General features: G+C 38.9%; 1 protein-coding gene across 2 annotated transcripts; it reads left to right on the plus strand.

The window, feature by feature from the left end:
* Positions 1–74: 74 nt before the first annotated feature.
* On the plus strand, positions 75–24,269 carry LOC117295709 (E3 ubiquitin-protein ligase arih1-like). Of its 2 annotated transcripts, none has more exons than XM_033778424.1 (14): positions 75–393; positions 8,876–9,031; positions 10,314–10,382; positions 10,910–11,002; positions 12,398–12,453; positions 13,303–13,476; positions 14,980–15,022; positions 15,729–15,878; positions 17,128–17,180; positions 18,421–18,478; positions 19,137–19,220; positions 20,016–20,192; positions 21,346–21,458; positions 23,901–24,269. In XM_033778424.1, the coding sequence occupies exons 1-14, from the start codon at positions 178–180 to the stop codon at positions 23,980–23,982; spliced, it is 1,524 nt and encodes a 507-aa protein (XP_033634315.1). In that variant the 5' UTR covers positions 75–177; the 3' UTR covers positions 23,983–24,269. The 2 variants fall into 2 exon arrangements, with proteins under 2 accessions (XP_033634315.1, XP_033634316.1); XM_033778425.1 differs by having other exon boundaries at positions 19,140–19,220.
* Positions 24,270–24,970: the final 701 nt, after the last annotated feature.

Genomic DNA, 24,970 nt, shown 5'->3' on the forward strand with positions numbered 1-24,970 from the left:
ACAAATACTTAAATGATTATACGAGGATGCGTGACGTAATGATCATGATCATAACATTGCTAAAAAGAGTGTACAGTGTGGAACGACAAGGGCGAGCAAAATTTCACACAATTTAAGGAAAGTTAAATGGACATTTTGTGACTTCTTCTACTCTGTTAGGTGTCTTCAGAAAACACAATGGATGAGGAGGAGGGATATATGATTGGTGAAGAAGAGGAGGAAGAGGATGATATTGGTTCGAGTGATTTTGAGGGACATTTTGAGATGGAAGATGAAGAAGGTTCTTCGCACCGCGATCAGCAAGACGATGATTTTCACTATGAAGTTTTAACTCCCGACGACAATGTACAACTCATGGTAGACACAATTCGAGAAGTAAATGCTGTTGTTGAAGTGAGTGATTGATTGAATGTAACTAAATGCAAACAGCATAACAACCACAATATACTATTTTTTTAGTATGGTGTTATTTGTTGCTGTTTTAATTCAAATTATGAGACATGATGAATTCATAAATATTATTTTATTTTATAATTATATCCTCCCCTTACCAGTTTTCACGCTATTAAATATTATGCCTTTTTCTTTGAATTGGGAAAACAATAATGATGCCTTATATCAACTGATGCCCTAATTACCTTTTTTGTTAATATGAAGTATGCAAACATATTTTAAAACTTGATGGACATTGAAATGTTCACACTACACACCGATCTTCGATGACTTCAACTGGAACTGGCCCCATTTGTTTTGAGTTTTTCCTGTTTTCACGGCAAACAAGAAAGCATGGTTTACCAGTAAGGCCATACATGGAAGAAACATCTACAGTGACTACAAGTGTTCTTTGAGACTCTGTGTATGCCTCTATAGCCAGCAGTTGTCTTAGTTTTATTCAAAATATTTTTTTATGATATTTTAAAATTACCATGGTAATTTGCAAAAAATAACAAAAATAAATAATTTAATAAAAAGTGTGAATAATCATTGGCTTTCAATTTTTAGTTATTTTTTCCCCCTTTTTTTTCTCTTAAAATTTATAATACATGTAAAGCCTATAAATAAACAGTGATAATTGAATCAACAAGCTGATTGTTTAAATTTTAATATTAATAATAATATTGATCGGAGGGTTAAAAAAAAATCTCAAAAAATATTAGAAAATGATATAAGGCACATGGCTTCTTTAAGCCTCTGTATTTTTTTTCCAGAATGCTCAGCAAAAAATTCAGTCACATCATTTGATCATCATGAATTGTGAATTGAAATAGTGTTTGATGAAACTTTTTCGGTGGGCAAATATTTTTATATGGCCTCAACATTATGACATATTTTTGTACCTTGTAGAAATGCCTAAAATACCAAACTTTTTGCATTTACAAGTGCAAATATCCATTGGAGCCTTACATGTACGTGTTTCTAAGTTTTGGTCAAGGGAGAGGAGACTCTTTGCTTGGCAAATAAAACCACACAATTTTTATCTAGGGACTATTTACATCGCGCACAGAGAGGTAAAAGACATGCCACGATTTTAGGGACACCTCGAAAACAGGACCTCCTACGATATATTAATTACTATTTAGAAATAGAATTAAGAAAGTCAAGTGGAAACACTTGACTTGAATTTGAAAGTTACAAAAACAGATTAGAACGAAAGTAATAGAAGTACAGTCAGTAGTGTCTGTGTGAAGCATTTTGAAATCGTCAACATTTTTCCTGAAAATGTGTACAACAAGGCTACATTACTAGCTAGGAGTAGTATACATCATACCCTTGTGTTGTGCACTTTTCAACATTACTCATTTAGGTTCAAAATTATCTGCTCACCTGTCTGACCTTCCTTGCTGAAACGATTTTGAAAATTTATATTATTTTTTGGCAACACCAACATTCTTACATTGTCATGATTGTTAGCGGGTTAAACTTGTCAATTGTGTTCTTTTAGTTTTATCTATTAATTATTATTACTACTCTATCTAATTTATATTTACAAAGGCAAAAAAAATCACTGCATGCGCAGTAGTGACTGTTCATTCTGTACGTACTAGGCCTAATCTAATTCTAAGAATTTAAACTGTGAAAAATGTTTGACTTATTTGTTTGGTGCCATACATTTGTATGTTGTCATTGTGACTTTGTATTCACAAGATCATTGAACTTTGAATATGTGAATCTGAATCAGCTCAGTCAGAGCTTTTTATGTCAGACTCTTAGTCTTATTCTACTGAGCTGAGTTCACACACACTATTATCCGCCAGAATAATTGAGAGTAGGCCTGGGCGAATAATTTGAATATCCGGTTAATGGCGAAAAGGTTTTCCTATCCGTAACCGCGAATGCCTTTTTTTTCTTCACCGGATATCCGCATAGGGCGCGAATACCTATTTATAAACCGGATAGTTCTGTAATGACAACCAAGTAACCGGATATTCTTTTAATATCTGAATATCCGCGGACGTCGGGCGACAACTGATAGGAATCTCTTGTCTGAATCCTTATGAAACTTCTATTAAGACAGCATAAAATAGCATAAATAAAGTATTTAACTATGCTCACCTCCGTTAAGAGTTAAAACAATGACATTTCTGACGTAATTTGTGTAAATATTACGAAAGTTTTCCTTCACGTAGAGTCAATCACGACCAAACGAAAAAAGCAAATCGCCATCTTTAAATTAGATCCGGTTATTTTTATGAATGAACCGAGTGACACTGTCTAAAACTAATATCAATCCGCCCATACAATCTCATTCACAAACGAACAGCGGCGAAAAAACTATTCGAATATCCGGTTAATTTCGGATAGTTGGCCAGCGGTATCCGAATATCAAAATTTCACTATTCGCCCAGCACTAATTGAGAGCCACAACAAACATTGGCAAATGAGGAAAGGGAAAGGTAAACTTTCAATTGATATTTTCAGTCTCGTAGTTCTGTCTTGAAGTTGTCCTCTATTTTTTAAAATTATATTGTACAGTAGCTACATGTAAACAAATACGCCTATTTAGTCTATTTAGCCGGAGGGTTACGAGCTACTTTCGAACGGGAATTTGGTCCAACACATACAATTTTGACAGCTAGACACCAGATTTGCTCACTTTTTACCACTTTGGAAAATCAGACAGATTCTAAGGACATGAGCTTGATCCTCAATGTCTAATGCATCCTTTCATAACACTCAAAACACCATTTGAGGAAATATTTTGAAGAAAAATTACAAAAACTTCCCAGAACCCGGAGCGAAACGGCACAAATTTCCCAAGGTGATATGTTAAACCTTCAGAGCCAACACTCAAACAAAAGAGGTTTCACATGTATGGTTGTACTATACCCGCACGTTTACTATTTATTATACATGTATGTAGTCTCCTGACGATGACTAGAGCAAGCTAGTCGAAACGTTGAGACCAATTTCAGAACTGACTCCGCGGCAGTACAGTTAATTACGATCCTATAAGCTAAAGTAGTAGTCCAGTCTAATTTCTATACCATCCGCCCTGGTAATAGTTAATAAACAGGACAGTTCTTTTCAGAACTGAGAAGTCTCCCGACCCTCCGATTATCTACTCCACGGCAGTAGAATAAAGCAAGACAGTTCCCTAAGAACAACTCTACCTGGCAAGTAGATACACACATGGTGTTACCGCAAACCAAAAATATATATTGATACCTCACCATTCAATGCCTCAAATCCTATATATGTATGTACATGTAGTTCTTCCTATTGCGAAGGATTGTTCTTTGCTAAACTAGAAACTACTTTTTCAGTCCGTTAAAAAAGAGAGTCTACATGTATACTGTCATGTCATTGCAAATACACACCGGGGGCACATGAGAAAAATTGGGGACATCATGAAACTTACTAGGCCTACTGGTGGAACTTTTATTTCAGTACATTTCAGTTAAAAGTATAATGTAATACACAACATTTTGCAAATTGAATTACAGTAGAACAATTCAAGAAACAATACTGTAGTGACTCTGCCCCCTGTATATCATTGTATATAGAGCACTCTTTTGTCCAATATTATAAATAAGAAAAAAATAATGATTGTATTTAAAATGCAAGCCCAAATTCTTATATTTCTGAACCACCATGATAATATTATAAGACTTATCATTAAAAAAACAAAATTTGACATTCATGATCTTACAGTTGAACTACAGTGGCTTCCTTGTGCATTAAGAACAATGCAGTAATAGAGATTGTAATTTTGTTATCACAGTAATAAATATAACATTGCTTCCTTTTTTTCAGTGTTAAGATTTTTTTCGAAAAACAAAGTTTTATAGCTTTTATTGTCACACAAAGAGAGCACAGACCCATGTTTTCCAAACATTTCCCAATAAATGGACTGTACGCTACAAGAGACAGCGAACGCTAGAGAGCACTTTGCACAATCTTCGAAGATGGCCCATGTTTTTTAAGATCGCACAAGCATATATACAAAGTTTGCCGTGTAAAAAAGACTGTACTTTCAAGAGACTTGTTCTGTGGGGACCGATTCCCTTTGTGCATGTTTGTACACAGTTAGCAAAATGCTATACCAAATGTATCAGTTTTGTTGCCATGGTTGCTATTCAAAAATAATTAATGTACTGCTCAAATATTATTTAGCATTCAGTGTGCACAACTGTTCAGTCAAAATATTTGCTGTCACAATAGCAAGGCAAGATAGTTTGGCCAGACCAATCTAAGTACAGTTCTGTACCATGACTACAATACATGTAGATGAACAATTTTGTGAGACAGTGATACTAGTCTGTACATGTACAGTACATGTATACATACGGGGTACATGAACACCCCAATAAATGTAATAAGGCCAACCTGTACACGACGCATGTACAGTATGTGTACAAATGTACATACATGTACATGTATGTGTGTATTATGTTGGACGCTGATACTTTTAGAAAATTTAATCTTTGTTTATCCCCCCCCCCCAACCCCGACCATGTACACTCTTGACCTGTATCCAGACCTTCTTTTTTGAGGAGCGCGCTCGCGCTCCTACCGCGCTCCTGGGGCTGTTTTCAGGTGCGCGATCGACAGCGCTCCTCTTCGATCATTGCAGTGTATTTTATTTATAACACAAAAGCAGATTTCACGTCAGTCGTTGTTACTTTGCGTGCGACAATAAATAAAAGAAACATTGAACGCTAGAGGTCGCTTTGGAACGATGCACTAGCGTGATATTAAACGCCCTCTATTGGTAAAATCTACGCGAACCAGCAATAAACGCATTGAGACAAGACTCGACGTGTCACGTGCGAGTTTTCGCGCATTTCCAGGCGGCGCAAATGCGAGGGCGAAGCGCATACCGTCGGCGTACGTAGCTCAATAAAACATCTGTTGTGCAATCTCGAGATTGAGTAGCGCAATTAACAGATTGCTAGTGCAATACTAGAACTACTACTGTACTAGATCAACCATGGATCAACGACGTATTTTCTCGTAAGAAAATGTGTATTTTCTAATGCTTTATATCAAATGTGAAAACATTTTAGAAAAAAAGGAAACATTAAACATAAAACCTTAAAATCGTGCGGTATTTTGTCACACGGGAGTGGGATCGGGGTTGTTTTATTTTATTTTGTCTGTACGTTTTGTTTTATTTGTGTACGTCCGAGTCCGATCCGACCTGACCATTTTAGTAATCATTTTGATGTTGATGACATTTTGATGTCACTGCCCTGTAATTTTTACATTGCTTTCAATTTACAGACTACAACTGTCAGCAGTTCTGTCGGTTTGAATGGTTTTGCGCGATTGGCCAATTGTGCAGGAATGGTTTTGCGCGATAGGCCGATTGTGCAGGAATTGTTTGGCGCGATCGGCCGATGTGTGCAGGGGCCGAATTCACATTCACAAAGATGTAAGATTGATCGTAATTGCAAATTAATCGTAGTTGCTAACTAAAGTGTGATGTCACAATATATGTCGATACTGAAAATTTGTCTTGCAATGAATTTATAATCTGACATATGTAACCCTTTTTTTTTCTTTTTTTTCCTTTCTTTTTTACATCACTTCACATGTAATGTACATGGTGTGTGTAGACCTACATGTACATAGGATTCGAACTGCCTCTAGCTGCCGGGCAACCTCGGTAGTCTAGTTGGTAAGACACTGCTCTAGAATTGCAAGGGTCGTGGGTTCGAATCCCACCCGAGTAACATGCCTGTGATATTTTTTTCACAGGACTCGGGAAAGTACTGAGTATACAGTGCTAACACACATCGGTGTATGGGTAAAAACCAAAATTAATATTCTTTATCCCCGATGCAAATTTAACATCTATTATGTACACATCACATCCTCCATGCACATAATGCATACATACATGTATGCCTACAGATTGTACATGTTTTGTTTTGTTTATAAATGCAAGTGACTTATGCGTCCATAAGAAGTATTTTGATACAAATGTTGTTATAAAATGTAAATGTGCCACTCACATATTTTTGTGTGCGAAAAGCTTGTCATCTAAAAGGACTGATGGTACATGTACTTTATTGCTTCTGAAAATCCTGATCATAGAAAATTTGTACTTTGTACTACAAGTACATTGTACATTGCAGGGCTGTATGCTTCGTTTTTGAAAGGGTAAGGGCACCAAGGCATTTTCATCTTGGTAAAGGGCACCCTATGATGAAATTGCAAATTTGTACTGGAGCATTTCAAGGGCACCAAGGCAATGACCAGGGGACACGGAGGCAATCGCCTCCGATGCCTCCGTGAAGTATCAGACCTGCATTGTAACTGTGTGTAAAATGTGTTTTTTTGTTTTTGTTTTTTTAAGACAAGTTTACCAGGATTTTACTTGTTGTATCCCAAATACCAAGTCATTAGGCCTACAACAAGTACACTTCACATAAACATGTATTGTACCTCTGCACTGGTGTACTACTATATGTACACGTACATGTACATGTACATGTAGGTACATGCATACATACAAATGCAAAATGCATGTACAAACATGTACACCATACACTGTGTGGCATGTGTGGGTATAAACTGGGGAATGACTTTATATGGAGAATGACTACATGTATTTACCATGTAAATGCACTTTTTACATTGTGTACATTGTGTGTACATTGTGTGTACACTTGTGCAGTTCACTAACATTTAACTGCAACACTAGGACTGTGCACCATAAACACAGAGTGTATTGCATAATTGCATTGTATGATAAATGTAATACAAAGTGAAATACAATCATGACAATGTAATACATAAAATGTAATTTACAATGTAAAATACATGTAGTGAAGGTTATAGTACATGTACAACACAGAGCAAGATGACTATTATCATGTACCATTTCTTCCTCTTAGGGTAAACACGTACAAATTATATCTTCCAGTACACACTGCTAATCCACCAATCAGATGCTCGAATTGGAGGGTGGTATAAAAACATACTTCCTCTGTATTTATTGCACAAAGCGTATTGTGAGTGTTAACTGGTTAATGCGTCGCGCTCTGTATACGGACAGTGCAAAAAATTACATTATAAAATTTGTGCGCTCCATTGCTGTGTGTCGCGAAAAGCATTCTGAAATTTTAAACTTGCGCTTTGCACGTGAGACTGGAAGATAAACTCGTTATCATGTACGCTTGTGAAGTCCGAAAAAATATAGCGCTTCTGCGTCACATATCCAACTCGGGCTTCAGCAAGCTGCTGTACTTGTCTGGTCCTGTGTCTGTTTAGCTTGCAACTTAAATTACTGGTCTGGCATGTCTGGGGCCTGCAGTCCAATGTTAATTTTGAGCCCGGCTCAAATGAAATTATCAATTTCCTGCCAAGGTACATGTATTGCATTGACTTCTCCCCCAAGAATAGTAATTATTTTGCTTTTAAAAAAGATTTCACCTGAAGCTACACACACAGTGTACAGTGTGCATATTTTGTAGCTTCCTTCCTTGTTCCTGTGGAAGCGTAAAATGTTCCGTACAACATTACACCTGTACAGAGCATTTTTTAACTTAAAAGTTATGAATCTAACTGATTTTCTTGTGTTCGCTTTTTTTTGGGGGGGGGGGCAGTGAGGGCAGTGAGGGCAAGTTGATTGCCACATGACTCGCCTGATTGCCTGGGGCTCAATTCCTAGTGCTGCTTAACTTTTAAAAAGCAAACTTTGGTGCTAATTAAATATTTTATAGCAGAAAAATTTCCTTTAAAAGTACATGTTAGCGGGGAAGCTGCATATTACACAGATTTTTAAACAAGAAAGTCAGGCGGTCAGCTGACGTGTTCACCATGTATATTTACATTGTAACTTCATTCATGTTCATATTTAAGCACCAGAAGGTTTACATGTACATGTACATGTAAGTAGACTTTTCATGCACAATTTATCGTTAGCAGTGCAAGGAGACTTGTGTGCAGTAAAAAACGAGTTTAGTAACTAGACCAACTCGGTCAGTTAAAATATCCTGGAAAACCCTACTAATAACTTTCCGTCCCTCAACAAATTTTGAAATCTAAGTTGTAACAACAAAATTGTAGACCTCACCTGGGATTTGAACCAGGGACCTCCAACTCCAGAGGCAAACAGTTACACGTATGTATATATATGTACACATGTACAGTAATGCCATTTTGATACATGCACATGTAACATGCTGATGCAGCGCCAAGAAATTGGGTCCTGGTGCAGTTTTAATTGTTTGTGACTCAACGGAACAGTTTTTGTAAAGTATTTTTAAGAACATTGCCTATACATTTTTAGGTTTTACCCATAGATACAGTGTATGCCTCATATGGAACAATTACTCGTGAATTTTTCTTTTGTACTAGTCAGCACAACTTTTAAAACACAATTTTCTTCTAATTTTATTTCCCCTTTACCTTTTCTACATTGCAGATTCCTGCAACGGTCACCAGAATTCTTCTGAACCATTTCAAATGGGACAAAGAGAAGCTAATGGAGAGGTTCTACAGTGAAGACCAGGATAAGCTGTTCAGCGAGGCACATGTCGTCAGTCCATACAAGAAAACACCAGGAAGGCACTCAAACAGGGTAAGGAAGGGATGTCCACTGTAGACTGGGCCCCTGTCTTTATCCGCAAGGATAAAGACAGGTACCAGCTATTCAGATCCAGTGATTCCATTGGGTATAATGATACCATTGGATAAATGCAGTGACTGAAAGCTACCGTAGCTGGGTTTGTTTTGATTGGTCTGACTCACCTCGGTTGGCCAATCAAAACACAGATATGGAAAGCTAATTACTTTCGGTCGTCTGCACGTGTGTGTCCACGTGTGTGGTAGTATGTATACAGTACATGCATGGTGGATACGGTACTTGCTTGGCAATGTTGGTGCAGAATGTTGAGTGTATCTCTATGAGAGGTCAAAGGTCAAACCACACGCCGGTTTGTGGCCGGTCTCTGGCGTTATTCACGAGCCTCGAAGAATGACGTCAGACGTTCAGGCTATGTCCACTGTGACTCTGACCCAAGACTGAGTCCTTTTGTGTTCTCTCATGTCCCATCATTGGGAAATTCCACATTGATTTGCACAAAAGTGTGGCATGGAAGGAAACGTCATTCATGACATTGGGTTAACAAAATGAAGTACATCTACAGTGTACATTGCATTTGTCTGCAGACATTCACATGCCTGGAACGTCATCTTTTAAAGTGCGACTTGGGCCATTTTCATTTTGCAGAGGGCACTTCTGCTGGAAAATCTTAAAGTCTACAATGTGCACATGTGGGTGTATGGGAAAATTTTGAAGGGGCAGCAAGGCCAAGACCAGTGGATTTTGGTTTAAGAAAGAAGATCTGTGTACGAATAAACAGTCGAATAGGCCTAGTTATTTTAGGAAACATGATGAGATGTGTATAAATCTTCAAAATTTGAGGACAGATAAAATTAATTTGCTGATTGTATTCTACATGATACCCTCGGACTAGGCAAAGTTTGTCAACCGAAAACACGAAAATTTGCTAAGCATGAAATTTCTTCCTTGATAAAAACAGGATTACCAACCAAATTTCCATTTGTTGCATATTGCGTGTTACTGGTATTCAGCTGTTGTTTGCTTATCCGGAAAAAATCATGTGTAAGTTTGGTGTAAATTTGGTTGGTTGTCCTGTTTTTATCAAGGAAGAAATCTCATGCTAAGCAAATTGTTGTGCTTAGCAGCTCTATGAAATTGGGCCGAGATGTGCAGGCCCTGTGGTCTTGTTTGTTTCCCCCAAAGTTCATGAAGCTCAAGCCCTGTATCATCATACAATGTACACTAACATTGATCATCATACATGTGTACATTGGTGTTGCACATTGTTTACTTCTAGGTGGCAACAAGGTCATCTGGACCCGTCTTAGAACCCTGTGAGATCTGCTGCAGGAACGTTATTAGCACTGTAAGTTTTTACGATTACAAGGTATTGTAGCTCGAGCATTCTTGCACAACGCGGAACCCACATGTTCCAAACAATTTTAACTTTCAAACTGACCTGGATAATTGAATGGACACTTTAAATGTAGCTTATAAATCTTGGAGGGTTCCAGAAATGTTGGACTCGGTTCTGGATCTGAAAATGAACTTGGTTCTGAATCGGACCTGGGGCAGATTTGACAAAGCAATAAAATTCATTGCAAGGCAAATTTTCACTATTGCCATAGAAATTTGTATTGTTACATTACACTTTACATGTACATTATAGCAACTACGATTGATTTGCAGTTAAAAGTCCATCTTAGCTCTTTGTGAAATCAGTCCCAGGTTTCACTCTCAGCAAATGCACACAATACATGTACGTAGACCAATGTATGTATTTTACAAAGTACAGAACTCTTGTTTTTAAAAATCGTTAGCTGCGGTTATGCGGGGGAACCAGGAACCCAATTTTTGACTACAATGTTTTAACTTGAGCTGTTCTTTGCACAGACTATGACGGGGTTAGAATGCGGTCATAGATTCTGTATGGACTGCTGGACGGAGTATCTCACAACGAAGATCATGGAAGAAGGAATGGGGCAGGTAAGTAGGTTCCTAGGACAGGTTTCTGCTACATGTAGCCCGAGTGAGCCATTTAGAGTATTTTTACTTAAAGGAACACGTTGCCTTTGTTCGGACGAGTTGGTCTATAAAAAGCGTTTGTAAAAAAAAAAAATTCAAATGCATAGGTATGGTTGGAAAGATGTTTTAAAAGTAGAATACAGTGATCCACACAAGTTTGCCTCGAAATTGCGTGGTTTTCCTTTTACTGTGCGAACTAACACGGTCGGCCATTTATGGGAGTCAAAAACTTGACTCCCATAAATGGCCGACCGTAATAGTCGACGAGGTAAAATGAAAACCGTTCAATTTCGAGGCATGTTTGTGTGGATTATTGTATGCTACTTTTACAGCATCTTTCTACCTATATGCATTTTATAAAAAAATGGTTACGAACGCTTTTCAAAGACCAACTCGACCGATCCAAGGCAACATGTTTCTTTAAAGACACTGGACTCTATTTTGGTAATTGTCAAAGACCAGTGTTCTCACTTGGCACTTGGGTGTACATATATCTCAACGTGCATATAAGATAACAAACCTGTGAAAATTTGAGCTCAATTGGTCGTCGAAGTTGCGAAATAATAATGAAAGAAAAAACATCCTTGTCACACGAAGTTGTGTGTGTTTAGATGATTGATTTCGAGACCTCAAATTTTAAATCTGAGGTCTCAAAATCAAACTCGTGGAAAGTTACAAAACACTATTTTTGATCCAATTTCACTATTTTTAAAGTACTTTTTCCGTCGAAAATAGCACTTGAGCCGCTGAATATTTTTAGTTACAAATTATATTTGATTAAAATTCATACAATTAGCTACAAAATGATGCCTCATTTGTTACATTTGTGCCATGTTAAACTTTTGGCATGGAGGTTTACATTTCCATGGAACTGCCCTCAACCTGTGTAACGGTATCGTTTTGTTTTCTGTTCAATAGTGATTATAATTCCTACTGTCTCGTGGATTTTTTTCACAGAAATTTGAGTCCTTATTGTGATGACACAGCAGTGCGTGGTGTCCAAAGAAATAATGCTAAACTCAACTGAAAATGAATTAAACATGTCTGAATGACTAGGCCTACATGATTATGTATTTTAATGAATACAGTACACCATACATTTGTACATGTACTGCATACTGATAGCGATTCCAACCACATAATTGTTGCTTGTATTTGCATGCACACTGCAGTAATTTGACCTTGAACATGTCAGAGGAATTTGTAATTGAGGATGGTAATAGCATCCTTGACGATGTTTGAGCCTGGGGTTCTGTGATGGACTGACGGTGAAACCTTTTCATAATGTTCCCGTACTAACTGTACACGTACATGTATGTAACCTACAATGTAACCATTTTTGTGTTTGACTTTCAGACGATATCATGTGCAGCTCATAGTTGCGACATTCTTGTTGACGATTACACTGTTATGTAAGTTTGTTTTCTCTGTGTGTTAAAGACACTGGATACTATTGGTAATTGTCAAAGACCAGTCTTCTCACTTGGTGTATCTCAACATGCATAAAATGACAAACCTGTGAAAAGTTGAGCTCCATTGGTCTTTGAAGTTGCGAGATACATGTAGTAATGAAAGAAAAAAACAACCTAGTCGCACAAAATTGTGTGCTCAGATGCTTGATTTTGAGACCTCCAAATCTAATTCTGGGGTCTCAAAATCAAATTCGTGGAAAATTACTTCTTTCTCGAAAACTACGTTACTTCAGAGGGAGCCGTTTCTCACAATGTTTTTTACTATCAACAGCTCTGTATTGCTCTATTAGGTTTTATAAATGCTACATGTAGTATGTAATTATTTTGAGCAGTTACCAACAGTGTCCACTGCCTTTAAAGGGAATACGTACCCTGTAGTTTGGGCAAAAACTTGGAAGCCGTTTCGGGAAAACTTGTTCACATAATACAATGTACCTGATACACTGTACGCTACATTACAGTTGAAACAATGGATGAATAATATAATTAGGTATAAAACATCTATGAATAATATATAAATGTAATTGTCAAAATAACCAGAGAATTGCAGAGGAGATTTGTCATTTCAAACAGTTTGTATTGTAAGTGTCTGTCATGTATGTGGACAGAAATGATGAAAACCAGTGACTATCCAGTGACTATCCAAGTCTCACACATTTCCAAACATTTGTTGAAGTTGTTTGGTCCAGCAAACATTGATACATGTAAGAAAAAAATGCACACCCCCCCCCCCCCATCTAAAAAAAAAAAAAAGGATACACTATTTGATCTCTTGTATTCCGATTCCAGGAAACTAGTAAAAGATGCGAAGGTGAAGCTAAAATACCAGCATCTAATTACCAATAGCTTTGTGGAGTGCAATCGACTGATGCGTTGGTGTTCCGCACCAGACTGTCCCAATGCGTTCAAGGCTAGTCATCAAGAAGTACGGCCGGTCACTTGCAAATGTGGCCATGTGTGTTGGTGAGTATAGACCCCTTGGGCAGCGTACTCACATGCACAAAAGAGGGTTGACACCAAAAGTTACGCGCGGTGTTCGGATGCGCGTTTTGTATTGTCTAAGAAATCAATAGCTCTCCCTTGCATAATGCAAAACGTTACAGATACGCTGAGCTCACGCTGAAGTTTTTACGCACAGGGAACAGCAACATGTATTGTCCAATGATCTGCCTCCTTTTGGTAACGTCATACCCAATGGGTCTATTGGGAGGAGGGTCATAGAATAGTGGGTGGGAGGGGGTTATGAATCCAGGAGTGGGGGAGGGAGGGTATTCGACCTTAATCAAACAAGTTTTGTGGCTTAGTGGCTCAGTGAACTGCGGGGTGGGGGTGCTGGGTAGTTGATTTCATAACCGTAACAATAACATACATGCACATGTACATGTCCTGGCTGGAAATCTGTTCACTAATTTTATCGGGTGTAAGTTTTATCCCAGCCAAAATATTTGTCAGTTATTTTGGGGGAAAAGAAACCATGGCCAATAGACCTTGGAAGTCTTCAAACAGGTTTAAAAAACCTTAATGAGTCCAGGGGTCGATTTCACAAAGAGTTACATGTAGGACTAGTCATAACTTAGGACTAGTCCTAGGAGATCCTAAAAACATATACATGTATGGTTGACTCGTCCTAACTCATCTTAGCTCTTTGTGAAATCCACCCTAGAATCCCAGTCCTGACACCGGTGTCCTTGAGCACTTACCTGTAATTGCCTACACTTTACCCAGGATTCAATGGGTACCTGTAAAGGCAGAGATGGTTCATGTGATTGATTTACTCCTTGATGTGCTACAAGTACGTAGTGATTACGGAAGTACGAAGTATGAAGTACGGGGTGATTATGTTCATTAGCCATGAGCATCAAAATTGGCAGCTACATGTACCAAGGGTACACAATATTATTAGTCATGTTAGTGGCGTTACATGTTATTATTTTTAAGTGTCGTAAATACGACCACGTCACACCACTTTTCCATCATCTTGTTTTCAAGATTCTCACCATTGTATACAAATGTCTTCACAATACCGCTCCTAAATATCTCACCAGTCTCATCATGATTTACCAACCTGGAAGACCCGGCCTTTGCTCTGGTTCAGACAGTACACTCTTGGCAGTTCCAAGGTGCATTCCGCTGCTGGGGGATCGTGCTTTTTACGCCTGTATGCTCCGCGCCTTTTGAATTGTCTCCCTCATCAGCAGTTTTCAAGAAACATCTCAAAAGTTTCCTGTTCAATGACTGATTGCTTTGTCTGTTATCCCAAGATCAGTGCCATTATTTATTTACTTATTGTTTAGTTTCTTGTAAAGCGCTGGGCTACATGTAGCTCGTGTTAGAGTGCTATATAAATGTCTCTTTATATTATTATTATTATTATTATTATTATTATTATTATTATTATTATTATTATTATTATTATTTATTATTATGTATTGTATTGATAAAAACTTGTTTTCTCTATACCTGCAGTTTTGTGTGTGGAGAGAACTGGCACGACCCTGTGAAATGCAAGGTTAGTTTACGTATGCCTGTGAAATCTCTGATTTAACACTTTCTTTACCCTAGGTGACTTTAATTGACTGCTCTCTAGATACATGTACATTACACGTGTACCCGCCTCTTCCTAAGGGTAGGCAATGGTAGGAGTGTAGTCAACTCATGTCACCTATTGGTAAGGATTCATTACTGTGGTGACTTTAGTCGACTGCACTCATACACCCTCTCCTTTACCATTGATGGATTCAGTGTCAGTTGACCAAGTATACCATGGACAAAACTACAGCTTTATTACAAATGACATTCCTCAGGCTTGAGTGCCTTTTTGAGAGTATGTCATTTGTAATAAAGCTGTAGTTTTGTCCATGTTTACCCTCCATGCCTAATCATCAGTTGACATAGTGGAAAGAAAAAGATTGCATACATGTTATGTTCAATGATGGTAAAGTAAACAAGGTTGCTGTGATGTAATCTCTTTGAATTGTGGTTGAAAGATCCAAAATGGCAAACAATTACGGAGAGCCATATGTTTGCGACAATATTTTGTATGCTGTTTCCTCAGCTACTAGACACTGTTTTCAGCTGAAATTGTAACAGACGACTTATCTTTATTTATAACTTGGCCTATAAACATGATAAATCAGCATAGCATTGTCAGGAACCAATCTACTTGTATGCCCCTATGTTGACAGTGTTCTGTTGTGATTGTTTACTTTTTATAGTGGTTAAGGAAATGGATCAAAAAGTGCGATGATGACAGTGAAACGTCAAACTGGATATCAGCCAACACAAAGGAGTGTCCGAAGTGTCATGTGACCATTGAGAAGGACGGCGGCTGCAACCACATGGTTTGTCGCAACCAAAACTGTAAAGTAAGATATCTATATATAAAAAAATAGTTTATGGCCTGACGTTTCGACCCTAGCAGGGTCTTTCTCGAAGACTAAAGATATCACGTCAACAAAGTAGCTTCCATTTTGTTTCACCCTGACATCGAGATGTGTGAGAAGCCTTGTACATTCTACACTTTAGTCCTGCGGAAAGAAAAGGCGTGCCCAGGGGGCCCATTTCTCAAAGAGCTAAGATTGATCTTAAAGCCATCGGACACTTTCGGTAAACAGTATTGTCCGTGGTCCACACTTTGTGTATCACAACTTAACAAACCTGTGAAAATTTAGGCTCAATCGGTCATCGGAGTCGGGAGAAAATAACGGGAAAACCCACCCTTGTTTCTGCATGTTTTGCCGTGTCATGACATGTGTTTAAGATAAATCCGTAATTCAAATGTTTTCTCAAAAAGTAAAGCATTTCATGGAATAATATTTCAAGAGAAGTCTTTCCCCATTACCTTCTGTAAACCCTGTAAGTTATTTGTAAATCTGTGAACTTTAAAAAAAAATTCTGTTTGGAAAGTGTCCAATGGCTTTAACTGCTTATCAATCGTAGTTGCTAAGTAAAGTGTGATGTCGCAATACAAATTACTATGGTAATACTGACAATTTTTCCTGCAATGAGTTTTATTGCTTTGTGAAATCGGCGTTGGCCTCGAGAAAGTTCAACTCTCCAACGATCACCTTGGGAGTCACCTTGCAACCATATAGGCCTATCACTCAGAGCAATCAATATTAATTTAACTATTGGATGCATAGATTACCTGGCTAACGGTCCCAGCCGAATGGACAGGCCACACAACAGTGCCAAATTTCATGGCTCTGCTTACTGCGGGAGTCTGTGCTTTCGATCACCATTCTCCTCCTACTGTGCAAGCGCCAAGTTTGTGCGCTAGCTGTGTAAGTGAAGGGATTCCCTAGTAACAAAAATTCCCTGCTTACCTGTGATATACGCTTAACGTAAGTGCGTAGTTTCCTGCTTCTGTAAGCGCCGATTCTTTGCTCCGGTGAGCAGAGCCATGAAATTGGACCCCACACATATGCACTGTAAAATGGGTCCTTATTTACAGTATCTGGAAAATGGAACTATGGTCGTGCATCAGTGGTTGCCTCCTCTCACATTACAAACAACGGAATCCATACTCGTTTCTAGAGTAGGACGACCTTTTATGCAACCTTTATTACAATACTTTTTGAGTGGCAATCATGTTTTCCTTTATTTTGTCAACAGGCTGACTTCTGTTGGGTTTGTCTCGGGCCTTGGGAGCCACACGGGTCATCATGGTAAAGAAACATTTTCCATTTTTTCTTTCTTTGAAACTGAGCTTAAAGGCACTGGACACTATAGGTAATTGTTAAAGACCAGTCTTCCCACTTGCGGGTTCTCAACATATACATAAAATAACAAACCTGTGAAAATTTGAGCTCAATCAGTCATCGAAGTTGCAAGATAATAATGAAAGAAAAAACACCCTAGTCACCAAAGTTGTGTGCTTTCAGATGCTTGATTTTGAGACCTCAAATTCTAAATCTGAGGTCTCGAAGTCAAATTCGTGGAAAATTACTTCTTTCTCGAAAAGTACTCCACTTCAGAGGGAGCCGTTTCTCACAATGTTTTATACTACCAACCTCTCCCCATTACTCGTTACCAAGTAAGGTTTTATGCTAATAATTATTTTGAGTAACTACCAATAGTGTCCACTGCCTTTAATCAGGATATTTAGTAATAGAAATTTCCATCGAGGGTAAAGAATATCAATTTTGGTTTTGACCCATGTGTGTTGCCTCTAGCTACCGGGCAATCTCTGTGGTCTAGTTTGAGTGATATGTTTTGGGCAGAGCACGGGGGAAACATCGGTGTATATGTGTAAGACCAAAATTAATATTCATTAGGATAGTTTGTGTATTAGACTTTTAAAGTCAACTTGAATCTAATTTATTTTGATTCAAGATATTACACATTGAGGAACTGACATTGAGATAAAAGACACAATAATACCGGACTTGTGTGGTCATGAATCACTGGCCTCGGCTAAAATCACTGGCCTCCGATCTGGTGTCCATTGAATAATTTGGGGTCCTGAACCTTATACCGAGTGTGAATCAAGTTATCTCATTGCTTGTACAAAATCTCCCTGATTGTTAGATGCAAATGGCTGCAGCTATGTCAATGTAACATCATTTAGAAGGTTTTGAGGTTTGGGTTGTTAAATGTATTTAGATAATAGCGAGGTTTACATATGTAGCTGCACTATGCACGAACAAAAACATGACGTGAATGTCAACAAATTGTGCTGTTGCTGGGTGACGTCACCACTTTGTGCATACTGCATGCTCACGTACGTACATGTATGACGTCTGCGCACACGTACGTACCTGATGTGAAAAATGGTTACCTGTCGTATGCTAGAACTGTGAGATTTTAACGACGCAGTTTTCTGATGTTCACTCGGAACGTGCAGCTTAACCTCCCTTATGTGTTAGTCTATCTTTTCATCTCTTTCCACTTCCCCCCCCCCCCCAGGTATAACTGTAACAGGTATGATGAAGACGACGCTAAGAAAGCCAGAGATGCCCAAGCAGTGAGTACTAAATATCACTTTCTCTGTATACTTAAACCTGATTCAGTTCAGTGAGCACACACTCCCTACCCACCCCCAGCGGGTTTCAATGTAGGTTAAAGGCCCGGTCACACAAGCCCCGATATTGAGAACGAAAACGAGAACGATAAAAATGCACGCCCTCGATTGGTTGAATTGCTCCACTCAACATACGCCCACACGTATTCAACCAATCGAGGGCGTGCATTTTTATCCTTCCAGTTATCAGGGCCTGTGTGACTGTGCCTTTAGTCCAGGCTACAGCCTACATCTTTACTTTGCTAAGCCCAGCTTATCATGTTCCTATTCCTGCCTTTGCTCACCATTGAGCCAAGCCCAACTACCAGTTAATTTCCAAGGCAGTACTTAAGCAGCATCTAGCAACAGGGTTCAGCATTCTGCTGTAGACGATCAGAGCATACTGATCGGAACGTTGAGTTGTCAACAGCCACTTCTTCTCGAAAGAGATTTCCACATGTTGCTACTGCAAACCTTACCTGATATATACTTGAACCTGTGAGTCTTTAAATTGAGGCAAACTGTCTGCGAGAACTTTCTTGTTCTAAAGAATTTTGTCGTACATTGATCAGTTTTGATTGTATGGATTCGTCTACCTTTTCTGTTCTGTTTGTTTTTCCAGCGGTCGAGGCAAGCGTTAGAGAGGTACCTGTTTTATTGTAACCGATACATGAACCATATGCAAAGTTTACGCTTCGAAAACAAGGTGAGAAGTCACGATGATTTAAGGCCTTGTCACACAGCAATTTTTACAGGCAACTTGGAGGCAGCCAACTCCACTGCATGGACAAGAAACACTGCGGCAGAACAAGATGCATTCTTCTAGCGTAACTGGCCATCCACAAGAAAATAATGAAAACACTGGAATGTGAATGAATGTTCTTAATGGAGATTGCCTGGAATTGGTTGCCTGTAAAGTGCCTTAGTGTGACATGGTCTTTAGAGACAGTACCGTCTTGCTGCTCAGTTAATAGAATGTTAAGATATTTGGGGAAATCAAACAAGAAAAACAGAGTTCCTAAAAAATAGGGAGCCACTCAACATTAGGCGAGACAGCTCAATTGGTAGAGTGCATGCTCGTTTACCAGAAGGTGACAGGTCAAAGCCCTGCTTTGGTAAATTTGTCTTTGTTCACCCCCAAATTTAAAACAGAATACATGTATAGCCCCTGTCACAAAAATAATTGCCTGTGATTAATAATGGCCGGCCTTTTCACCATATGATTGCTTTACCCCCTGATCTGCCCTGGCAAATGGGCCTACACCAGGGAATAGCCACCCCTGCTCTGGAGTAGGGGTAGTGGTGAAACCATGGGGGTATTCTTGTGTGCAATCGGAACCCTGTGGACACATTGTGAAAGTTTGCAGATACCCGTTGGGTAAAAATGCCCGGGGTCTCCCTAGGGTTGTATTACAGGGTTAGGGATGAGAGAAACAGTGTAAAAAGGGCTGTTGTAAACATATATTTTGACGCATTTATCAGAGAAAGTTTTGTCTTGTAGCTGTACATACAGATCATGAAGAAGATGGAAGACATGCAGCAGCACAACATGTCTTGGATTGAGGTGCAGTTCCTTAAGAAAGCCGTAGACGTCTTATGCCAGTGCAGGAGCACCCTCATGTACACATATGTATTCGCCTTTTATCTCAAGAAGAACAACCAATCGCTTATATTTGAGGTACGCTCCCTTTTACTATTATGTTCCTCGCAAGCAGGACATTCTACAGCAAATCTAATTTTTCTTTTTTTTATACACATGTATGTTAAATTTGCATCGGGGATAAAGAATATACCTTTTGGTTTTACCTACATGTATATACACCTATGTGTGTTAGCACTGTATGCGTAAACATGTAGTCTGGCTGAGTGCTTAACTGTGTGTTGTTTCGTGGCCGACTGGTTAAGAGCACTAGACTCGAGAGCTGGTAATTCTGATCAGCAGAGTGTGGGTTCAGGCTCAGACCTAGACACTTGTGTCCTTATAAAAGCAAGATACTCAACTATTATTGTTGGTTCCTTTGGATGGGCATGATGGGACAAACATTTACCAATTTACATGTAAAGCTGTCGGTCCTGTGTGTTGTACATGTAGAAACAAACGGCGCAAAAGGGGTTGCCCCTGTGTGTCTGGTCTGATCAGCAGCATATTGTGCCACATAAGCTTGGGCGATATCGATTTATTTTATTCACGATATATCGCCGACATTATATCGCGATATTCGATATAATCGCGATTAATTAAATTTGACATCAGTCTTCAAACTCCAAGTGAAAGTTGTAGAAGAGACAGTCATAGCATAAGAGAGGTGTTCTAATGACCTATTCTTCTGGTTTTACTCCAAACCTATGGGGTGCAAGATGTCTCAGCTAGCAAATACATCGCGATATTTAATCGATTAAAACCAAATCCATCCGATATCGAAATCGTTTCCAAATTAATATCGCGATATTCGATAATATCGTGATATCGCCCAAGCTTAGTGCCACAGCAACCTAATGAAACCAATACATATGTCTGTAAAAGGAATAGGTCTCATCCTTAAAAATCGTGGCTCCAAATACCTTGCAGGACAGTGTTTTTATATTGTTCAAGAAACTTGACACGAAAACTGGGGCGACAAAACAGAGGATGGAGAGATGACCTAAGTACATACATGCACAGGGGCATTGCTTTGCAGCAGACAGCGCAGGTAGAGTGAGATGGAGATTTGGTGAAGAGGCTTTTCTCCTGCAGTGGGGTGAAACAGGCTAGACGATGAGGGGTGTGATAAAGCAGTAAAGTAAGAAACATTATATTATTATAATTTTTTGTGTGAATTTTTGACCTGCAGGAGAACCAGAAAGACTTAGAAAATGCAACTGAAACTTTGTCCGAGTACCTGGAAAGAGACATCAGTAGCGACTCCTTGGCCGATATCAAGCAAAAAGTCCAAGATAAAACGAGGTATGTTGGAGGTTGTCTGCTTTAAACAAATTGAAACTCATTTTAAGGGATTTTTCTTTTTTTTTGAGTTTGTGTAGGCTGTAAGAGGACCCAAATTGGTTCTATCTCCTTACCAGCCAAATGGCACACTCCGCTCCAGCTCAGATATGTACAAGGATTCTCACTTACATGAATAAACCTACAACCAGATACACTTCATCATCCAAAGGTTGTTATGCAGCAGCACCAAACCTTTGGAACACTCTTCCTTATCAAATTTGTCATGCTAAATCACTTTCCGATTTCAAAATATCACTCAAAACACACCTTTTCCATACTTATTTCACTTCTTAGACTATTTATTTATTTCTCATTGCTTTGTACATGTATTGTTAATTTTTGATTGCTCGCTATTTTGTTGTAAAGCGTTGTGGTACCTTGTTTGTGTAAGAACTCTATATAAATGCTTACTGATATACTGATTGCTTTAAAAACTTGCTTGATTGTTTATAATGTAAGCATTGTGGATTGGAACCCAGCACCTTGTGATTGCAAGCTCTGTGTTCAGTACATTGTTCTTTCACTTTATGGACATGTGGGAGTTCTCATCTGCATTCAGAATTGACCATATTGTTGTAATCATACATGGGTCATAATGCATTTTTGTTTGATCTTGCTTTCTAACAACTGTGTGTAATACATGTAGTTATGAAAAGGTTTTTGTCCACAATATTTGAACCATAATGTTTTAAAGACAGTGGACACTATTGGTAATGGTCAAAGACTAGTCTTCTCACTTGGTGTATATCAACATATGCATAAAATAACAAACCTGTAAAAATTTGAGCTGGATTGGTCGTCGGAGTTGCGAGATAACTATGAAAGAAAAAAACACCCTTGTCACACGAAGTTGTGTGCTTTTAGATGCTTGATTTTGAGACCTCAAATTCTAAACTTGAGGTCTCAAAATCAAATTCATGGAAAATTACTTCTTTCTCGAAAACTATGTCACTTCAGAGGGAGCCGTTTCTCACAATCACAATGTTTTATACTATCAACCTCTCCCCATTACTCGTTACCGAGTGAGGTTTTATGCTGATAATTATTGTGAGTAATTACTAATAGTGTCCACTGCCTTTAAAGGGGACTGTTCAAAGGGGTCATGATCAAAGAAGGCCTGTGGCTGTATGGTATTATGAACTCTCACCAAGTAACACTCGCAAGCCCTCTTGATCAGATCTATGGCCAGTGCGCTTGAAGATTTGACCCAAGCCGAACTTATGTCGAGTCCCTGGTCATTTTTAGATAATCCACTGCATGCAGCTCTATTTCACCACTTTAATGTGCGCCCTCATTTGACAGGAAAGTGCCAATCAACTCTGCTATCGAAACAAGTTTCACAATTCAACTCACTGTGTTTGCAATTAATTGACACTAGAGGGCGAATGTTAAAAAGCTTATCAGAGCTAGCTGTGTAGCCGTACCGGTATAGTAGGGACTTTTCGTTTTCGACGACGGATGGTTCTGCGACGGCAAAGATGACTTGTGGCGTCATCTACGCATGCGTCGGCTTTGAGGACGGTCGTCCCTCAATCTCTACGACTGTACATGGGATGAGTCTTCGTTGTGCTGAAAACGACAACGTTTAGCTGAACAACCGTCGCAGAACCATCCGTCGTCGAAAACGAAAAGTCCCTATTGAGAACAAAATCTAGAGTGCCTACATTAGCTGGGTGAGAGTTCATGATTCCATGTAAAGCCTAGCCTGGTTTGATCATGAAGACACAGACCCTTAAAGGAAAGTAAAGATGTTCACCTCTTAGTTTATGAGTACCATTATTGTTTATGGGGGCATAGTTGGCTTGTGCGTAAAGCGTGCGCCCTGTCTTCAAGGTGACCCTGATTCGATACCCGGCCAGGGCCATATGTGAGTTGAGTTGTGCGTTGGTTCTTTGCTTTGCCACAAGGGTTTTCTATACCATCTGGTTTTCCTCCCTCGGAAAAATCAAACACTTTTGACCTCTGGCTGTGCTCCTTGATCATAAAGGTATGATGTGGCATGCCTGCTTCTCGAACGCGTAGCCGCACCCTTTGCAATTTAGCTTTTAGCTAGCAGTAAGGATGACTAGCCTCCCAAATGATTATAGTTATTATGTATTTGAATGAGATTAGTAAATATATGTAAACTTTGAATGAAGTCATCACATCATTAACATAGAAAGGTTTGCGGTAACATCATCTTAAAATAAATTTTGTAAATTTGTTTTGTTAAAAGCATAAGTAACTTCTTTATTTCTAAAATGAAGATAACAGTAATGTTGAATGGATAAACTAATCTGATAAATGTCTTCATTTCAATGTAACAATCATCTTGTATATGTAAGGTGCTATAAAGACAACTATTTTTTGTTTTCCCTTCATGTAAGTTGAATTTCCTTTTTTTTCTTCGTTCCTCCTTCCCAGGTATTGTGAAAGCAGGCGAAAGGTTTTATTAGAGCACGTCCACGAAGGTTACGAGAAAGATCTATGGGAATACCACGAGTAGATCCCTAACTTACGCAACTCTTCCTTCTTGTCTATAAATATTTCTCACCACTCCCCCCCCCCCCACCCGTTCCCTCCTGCTGCTGCATTGATATTGTGGGGTCGTAGGAGATGTCGAGCGTGACTGCCAGGGACGTTTGAACTGTACAGTAGATTGTGAACTCCTTGGCATTGAGGTTGATAATGTTTGTATACCAGTGTTCAAGTAAGGCTGACTTTGACCTGGGCCCAATTTCATAGAGCTGCTTAAGCAAAAAATGTTGCTTAAGCAAAAAATTCATTGCTTAGTAAAATCAGATTACCGGCCAAGACTCCACTCAATTGTTATGCTAAGTAAACAACAGCTAAATACTAGTCATAAGCAATGTACATTGTATATGGCATGACATTTTGGCCAGTAACATGTGTAAAATAAGCGAGCTATTTTCGTGCTTAAGCAAATTAAGCTCTATGAAATTGGCCCCTGTTTTAAATCTGCACACCTGTTTATACTCCCTTCAGCCGCCCTCATCCCCTTTTCAACGGTACCACACCTCAAATATATTAAAACAGTCTTTGGACGGTCAGCTTTTGAAAAATATAAGCAAATAAAAAATCTGGGCTTGGTTTTCACAAAGCACCAACATTCATCAGTGTTGCCAGAGTGGTTTGTGTTGTGACATCACAATCGAGATTGATACACTGTTAAGATCCGTCTTAACTCATTGTGAAATCAGCTCGTGAATTTCAAAAGAAATTCAAAGGAAGTTTTGCGGCTTAGTCAGTGATAGACGTTGAGTTGCTACCTGTAGTCCTCATGTAAATGTAGTTGACCTCGCCACACCTTGGCATGAGGTGTGGGTTTGCTTCACTATCCCAATGAGGTTTTCAGAGGTAGTGATGTGGCTCGTTCCTCAGATGTAGCTGACGTGATATATGGGAGGTTCAGCTGCACATTACGCAAGCAAAACATGTGAACTTGATCGTCAACAACTTGTGTTGTTTCTAGG

Source organism: Asterias rubens, chromosome 10 (genome assembly GCF_902459465.1).
Source record: "Asterias rubens chromosome 10, eAstRub1.3, whole genome shotgun sequence".
NCBI lineage: Eukaryota > Metazoa > Echinodermata > Asteroidea > Forcipulatida > Asteriidae > Asterias > Asterias rubens.

Coding starts and splice junctions, on each gene's coding strand:
- LOC117295709 (XM_033778424.1), top strand. CDS start 178: ATGGATGAGGAGGAGGGATATATGATTGGTGAAGAAGAGGAGGAAGAG. Junction 11,003..12,397: donor TGGAAGAAGGAATGGGGCAG/GTAAGTAGGTTC, acceptor TTTGACTTTCAG/ACGATATCATGTGCAGCTCA. Junction 17,181..18,420: donor GAGCCACACGGGTCATCATG/GTAAAGAAACAT, acceptor CCCCCCCCCCAG/GTATAACTGTAACAGGTATG.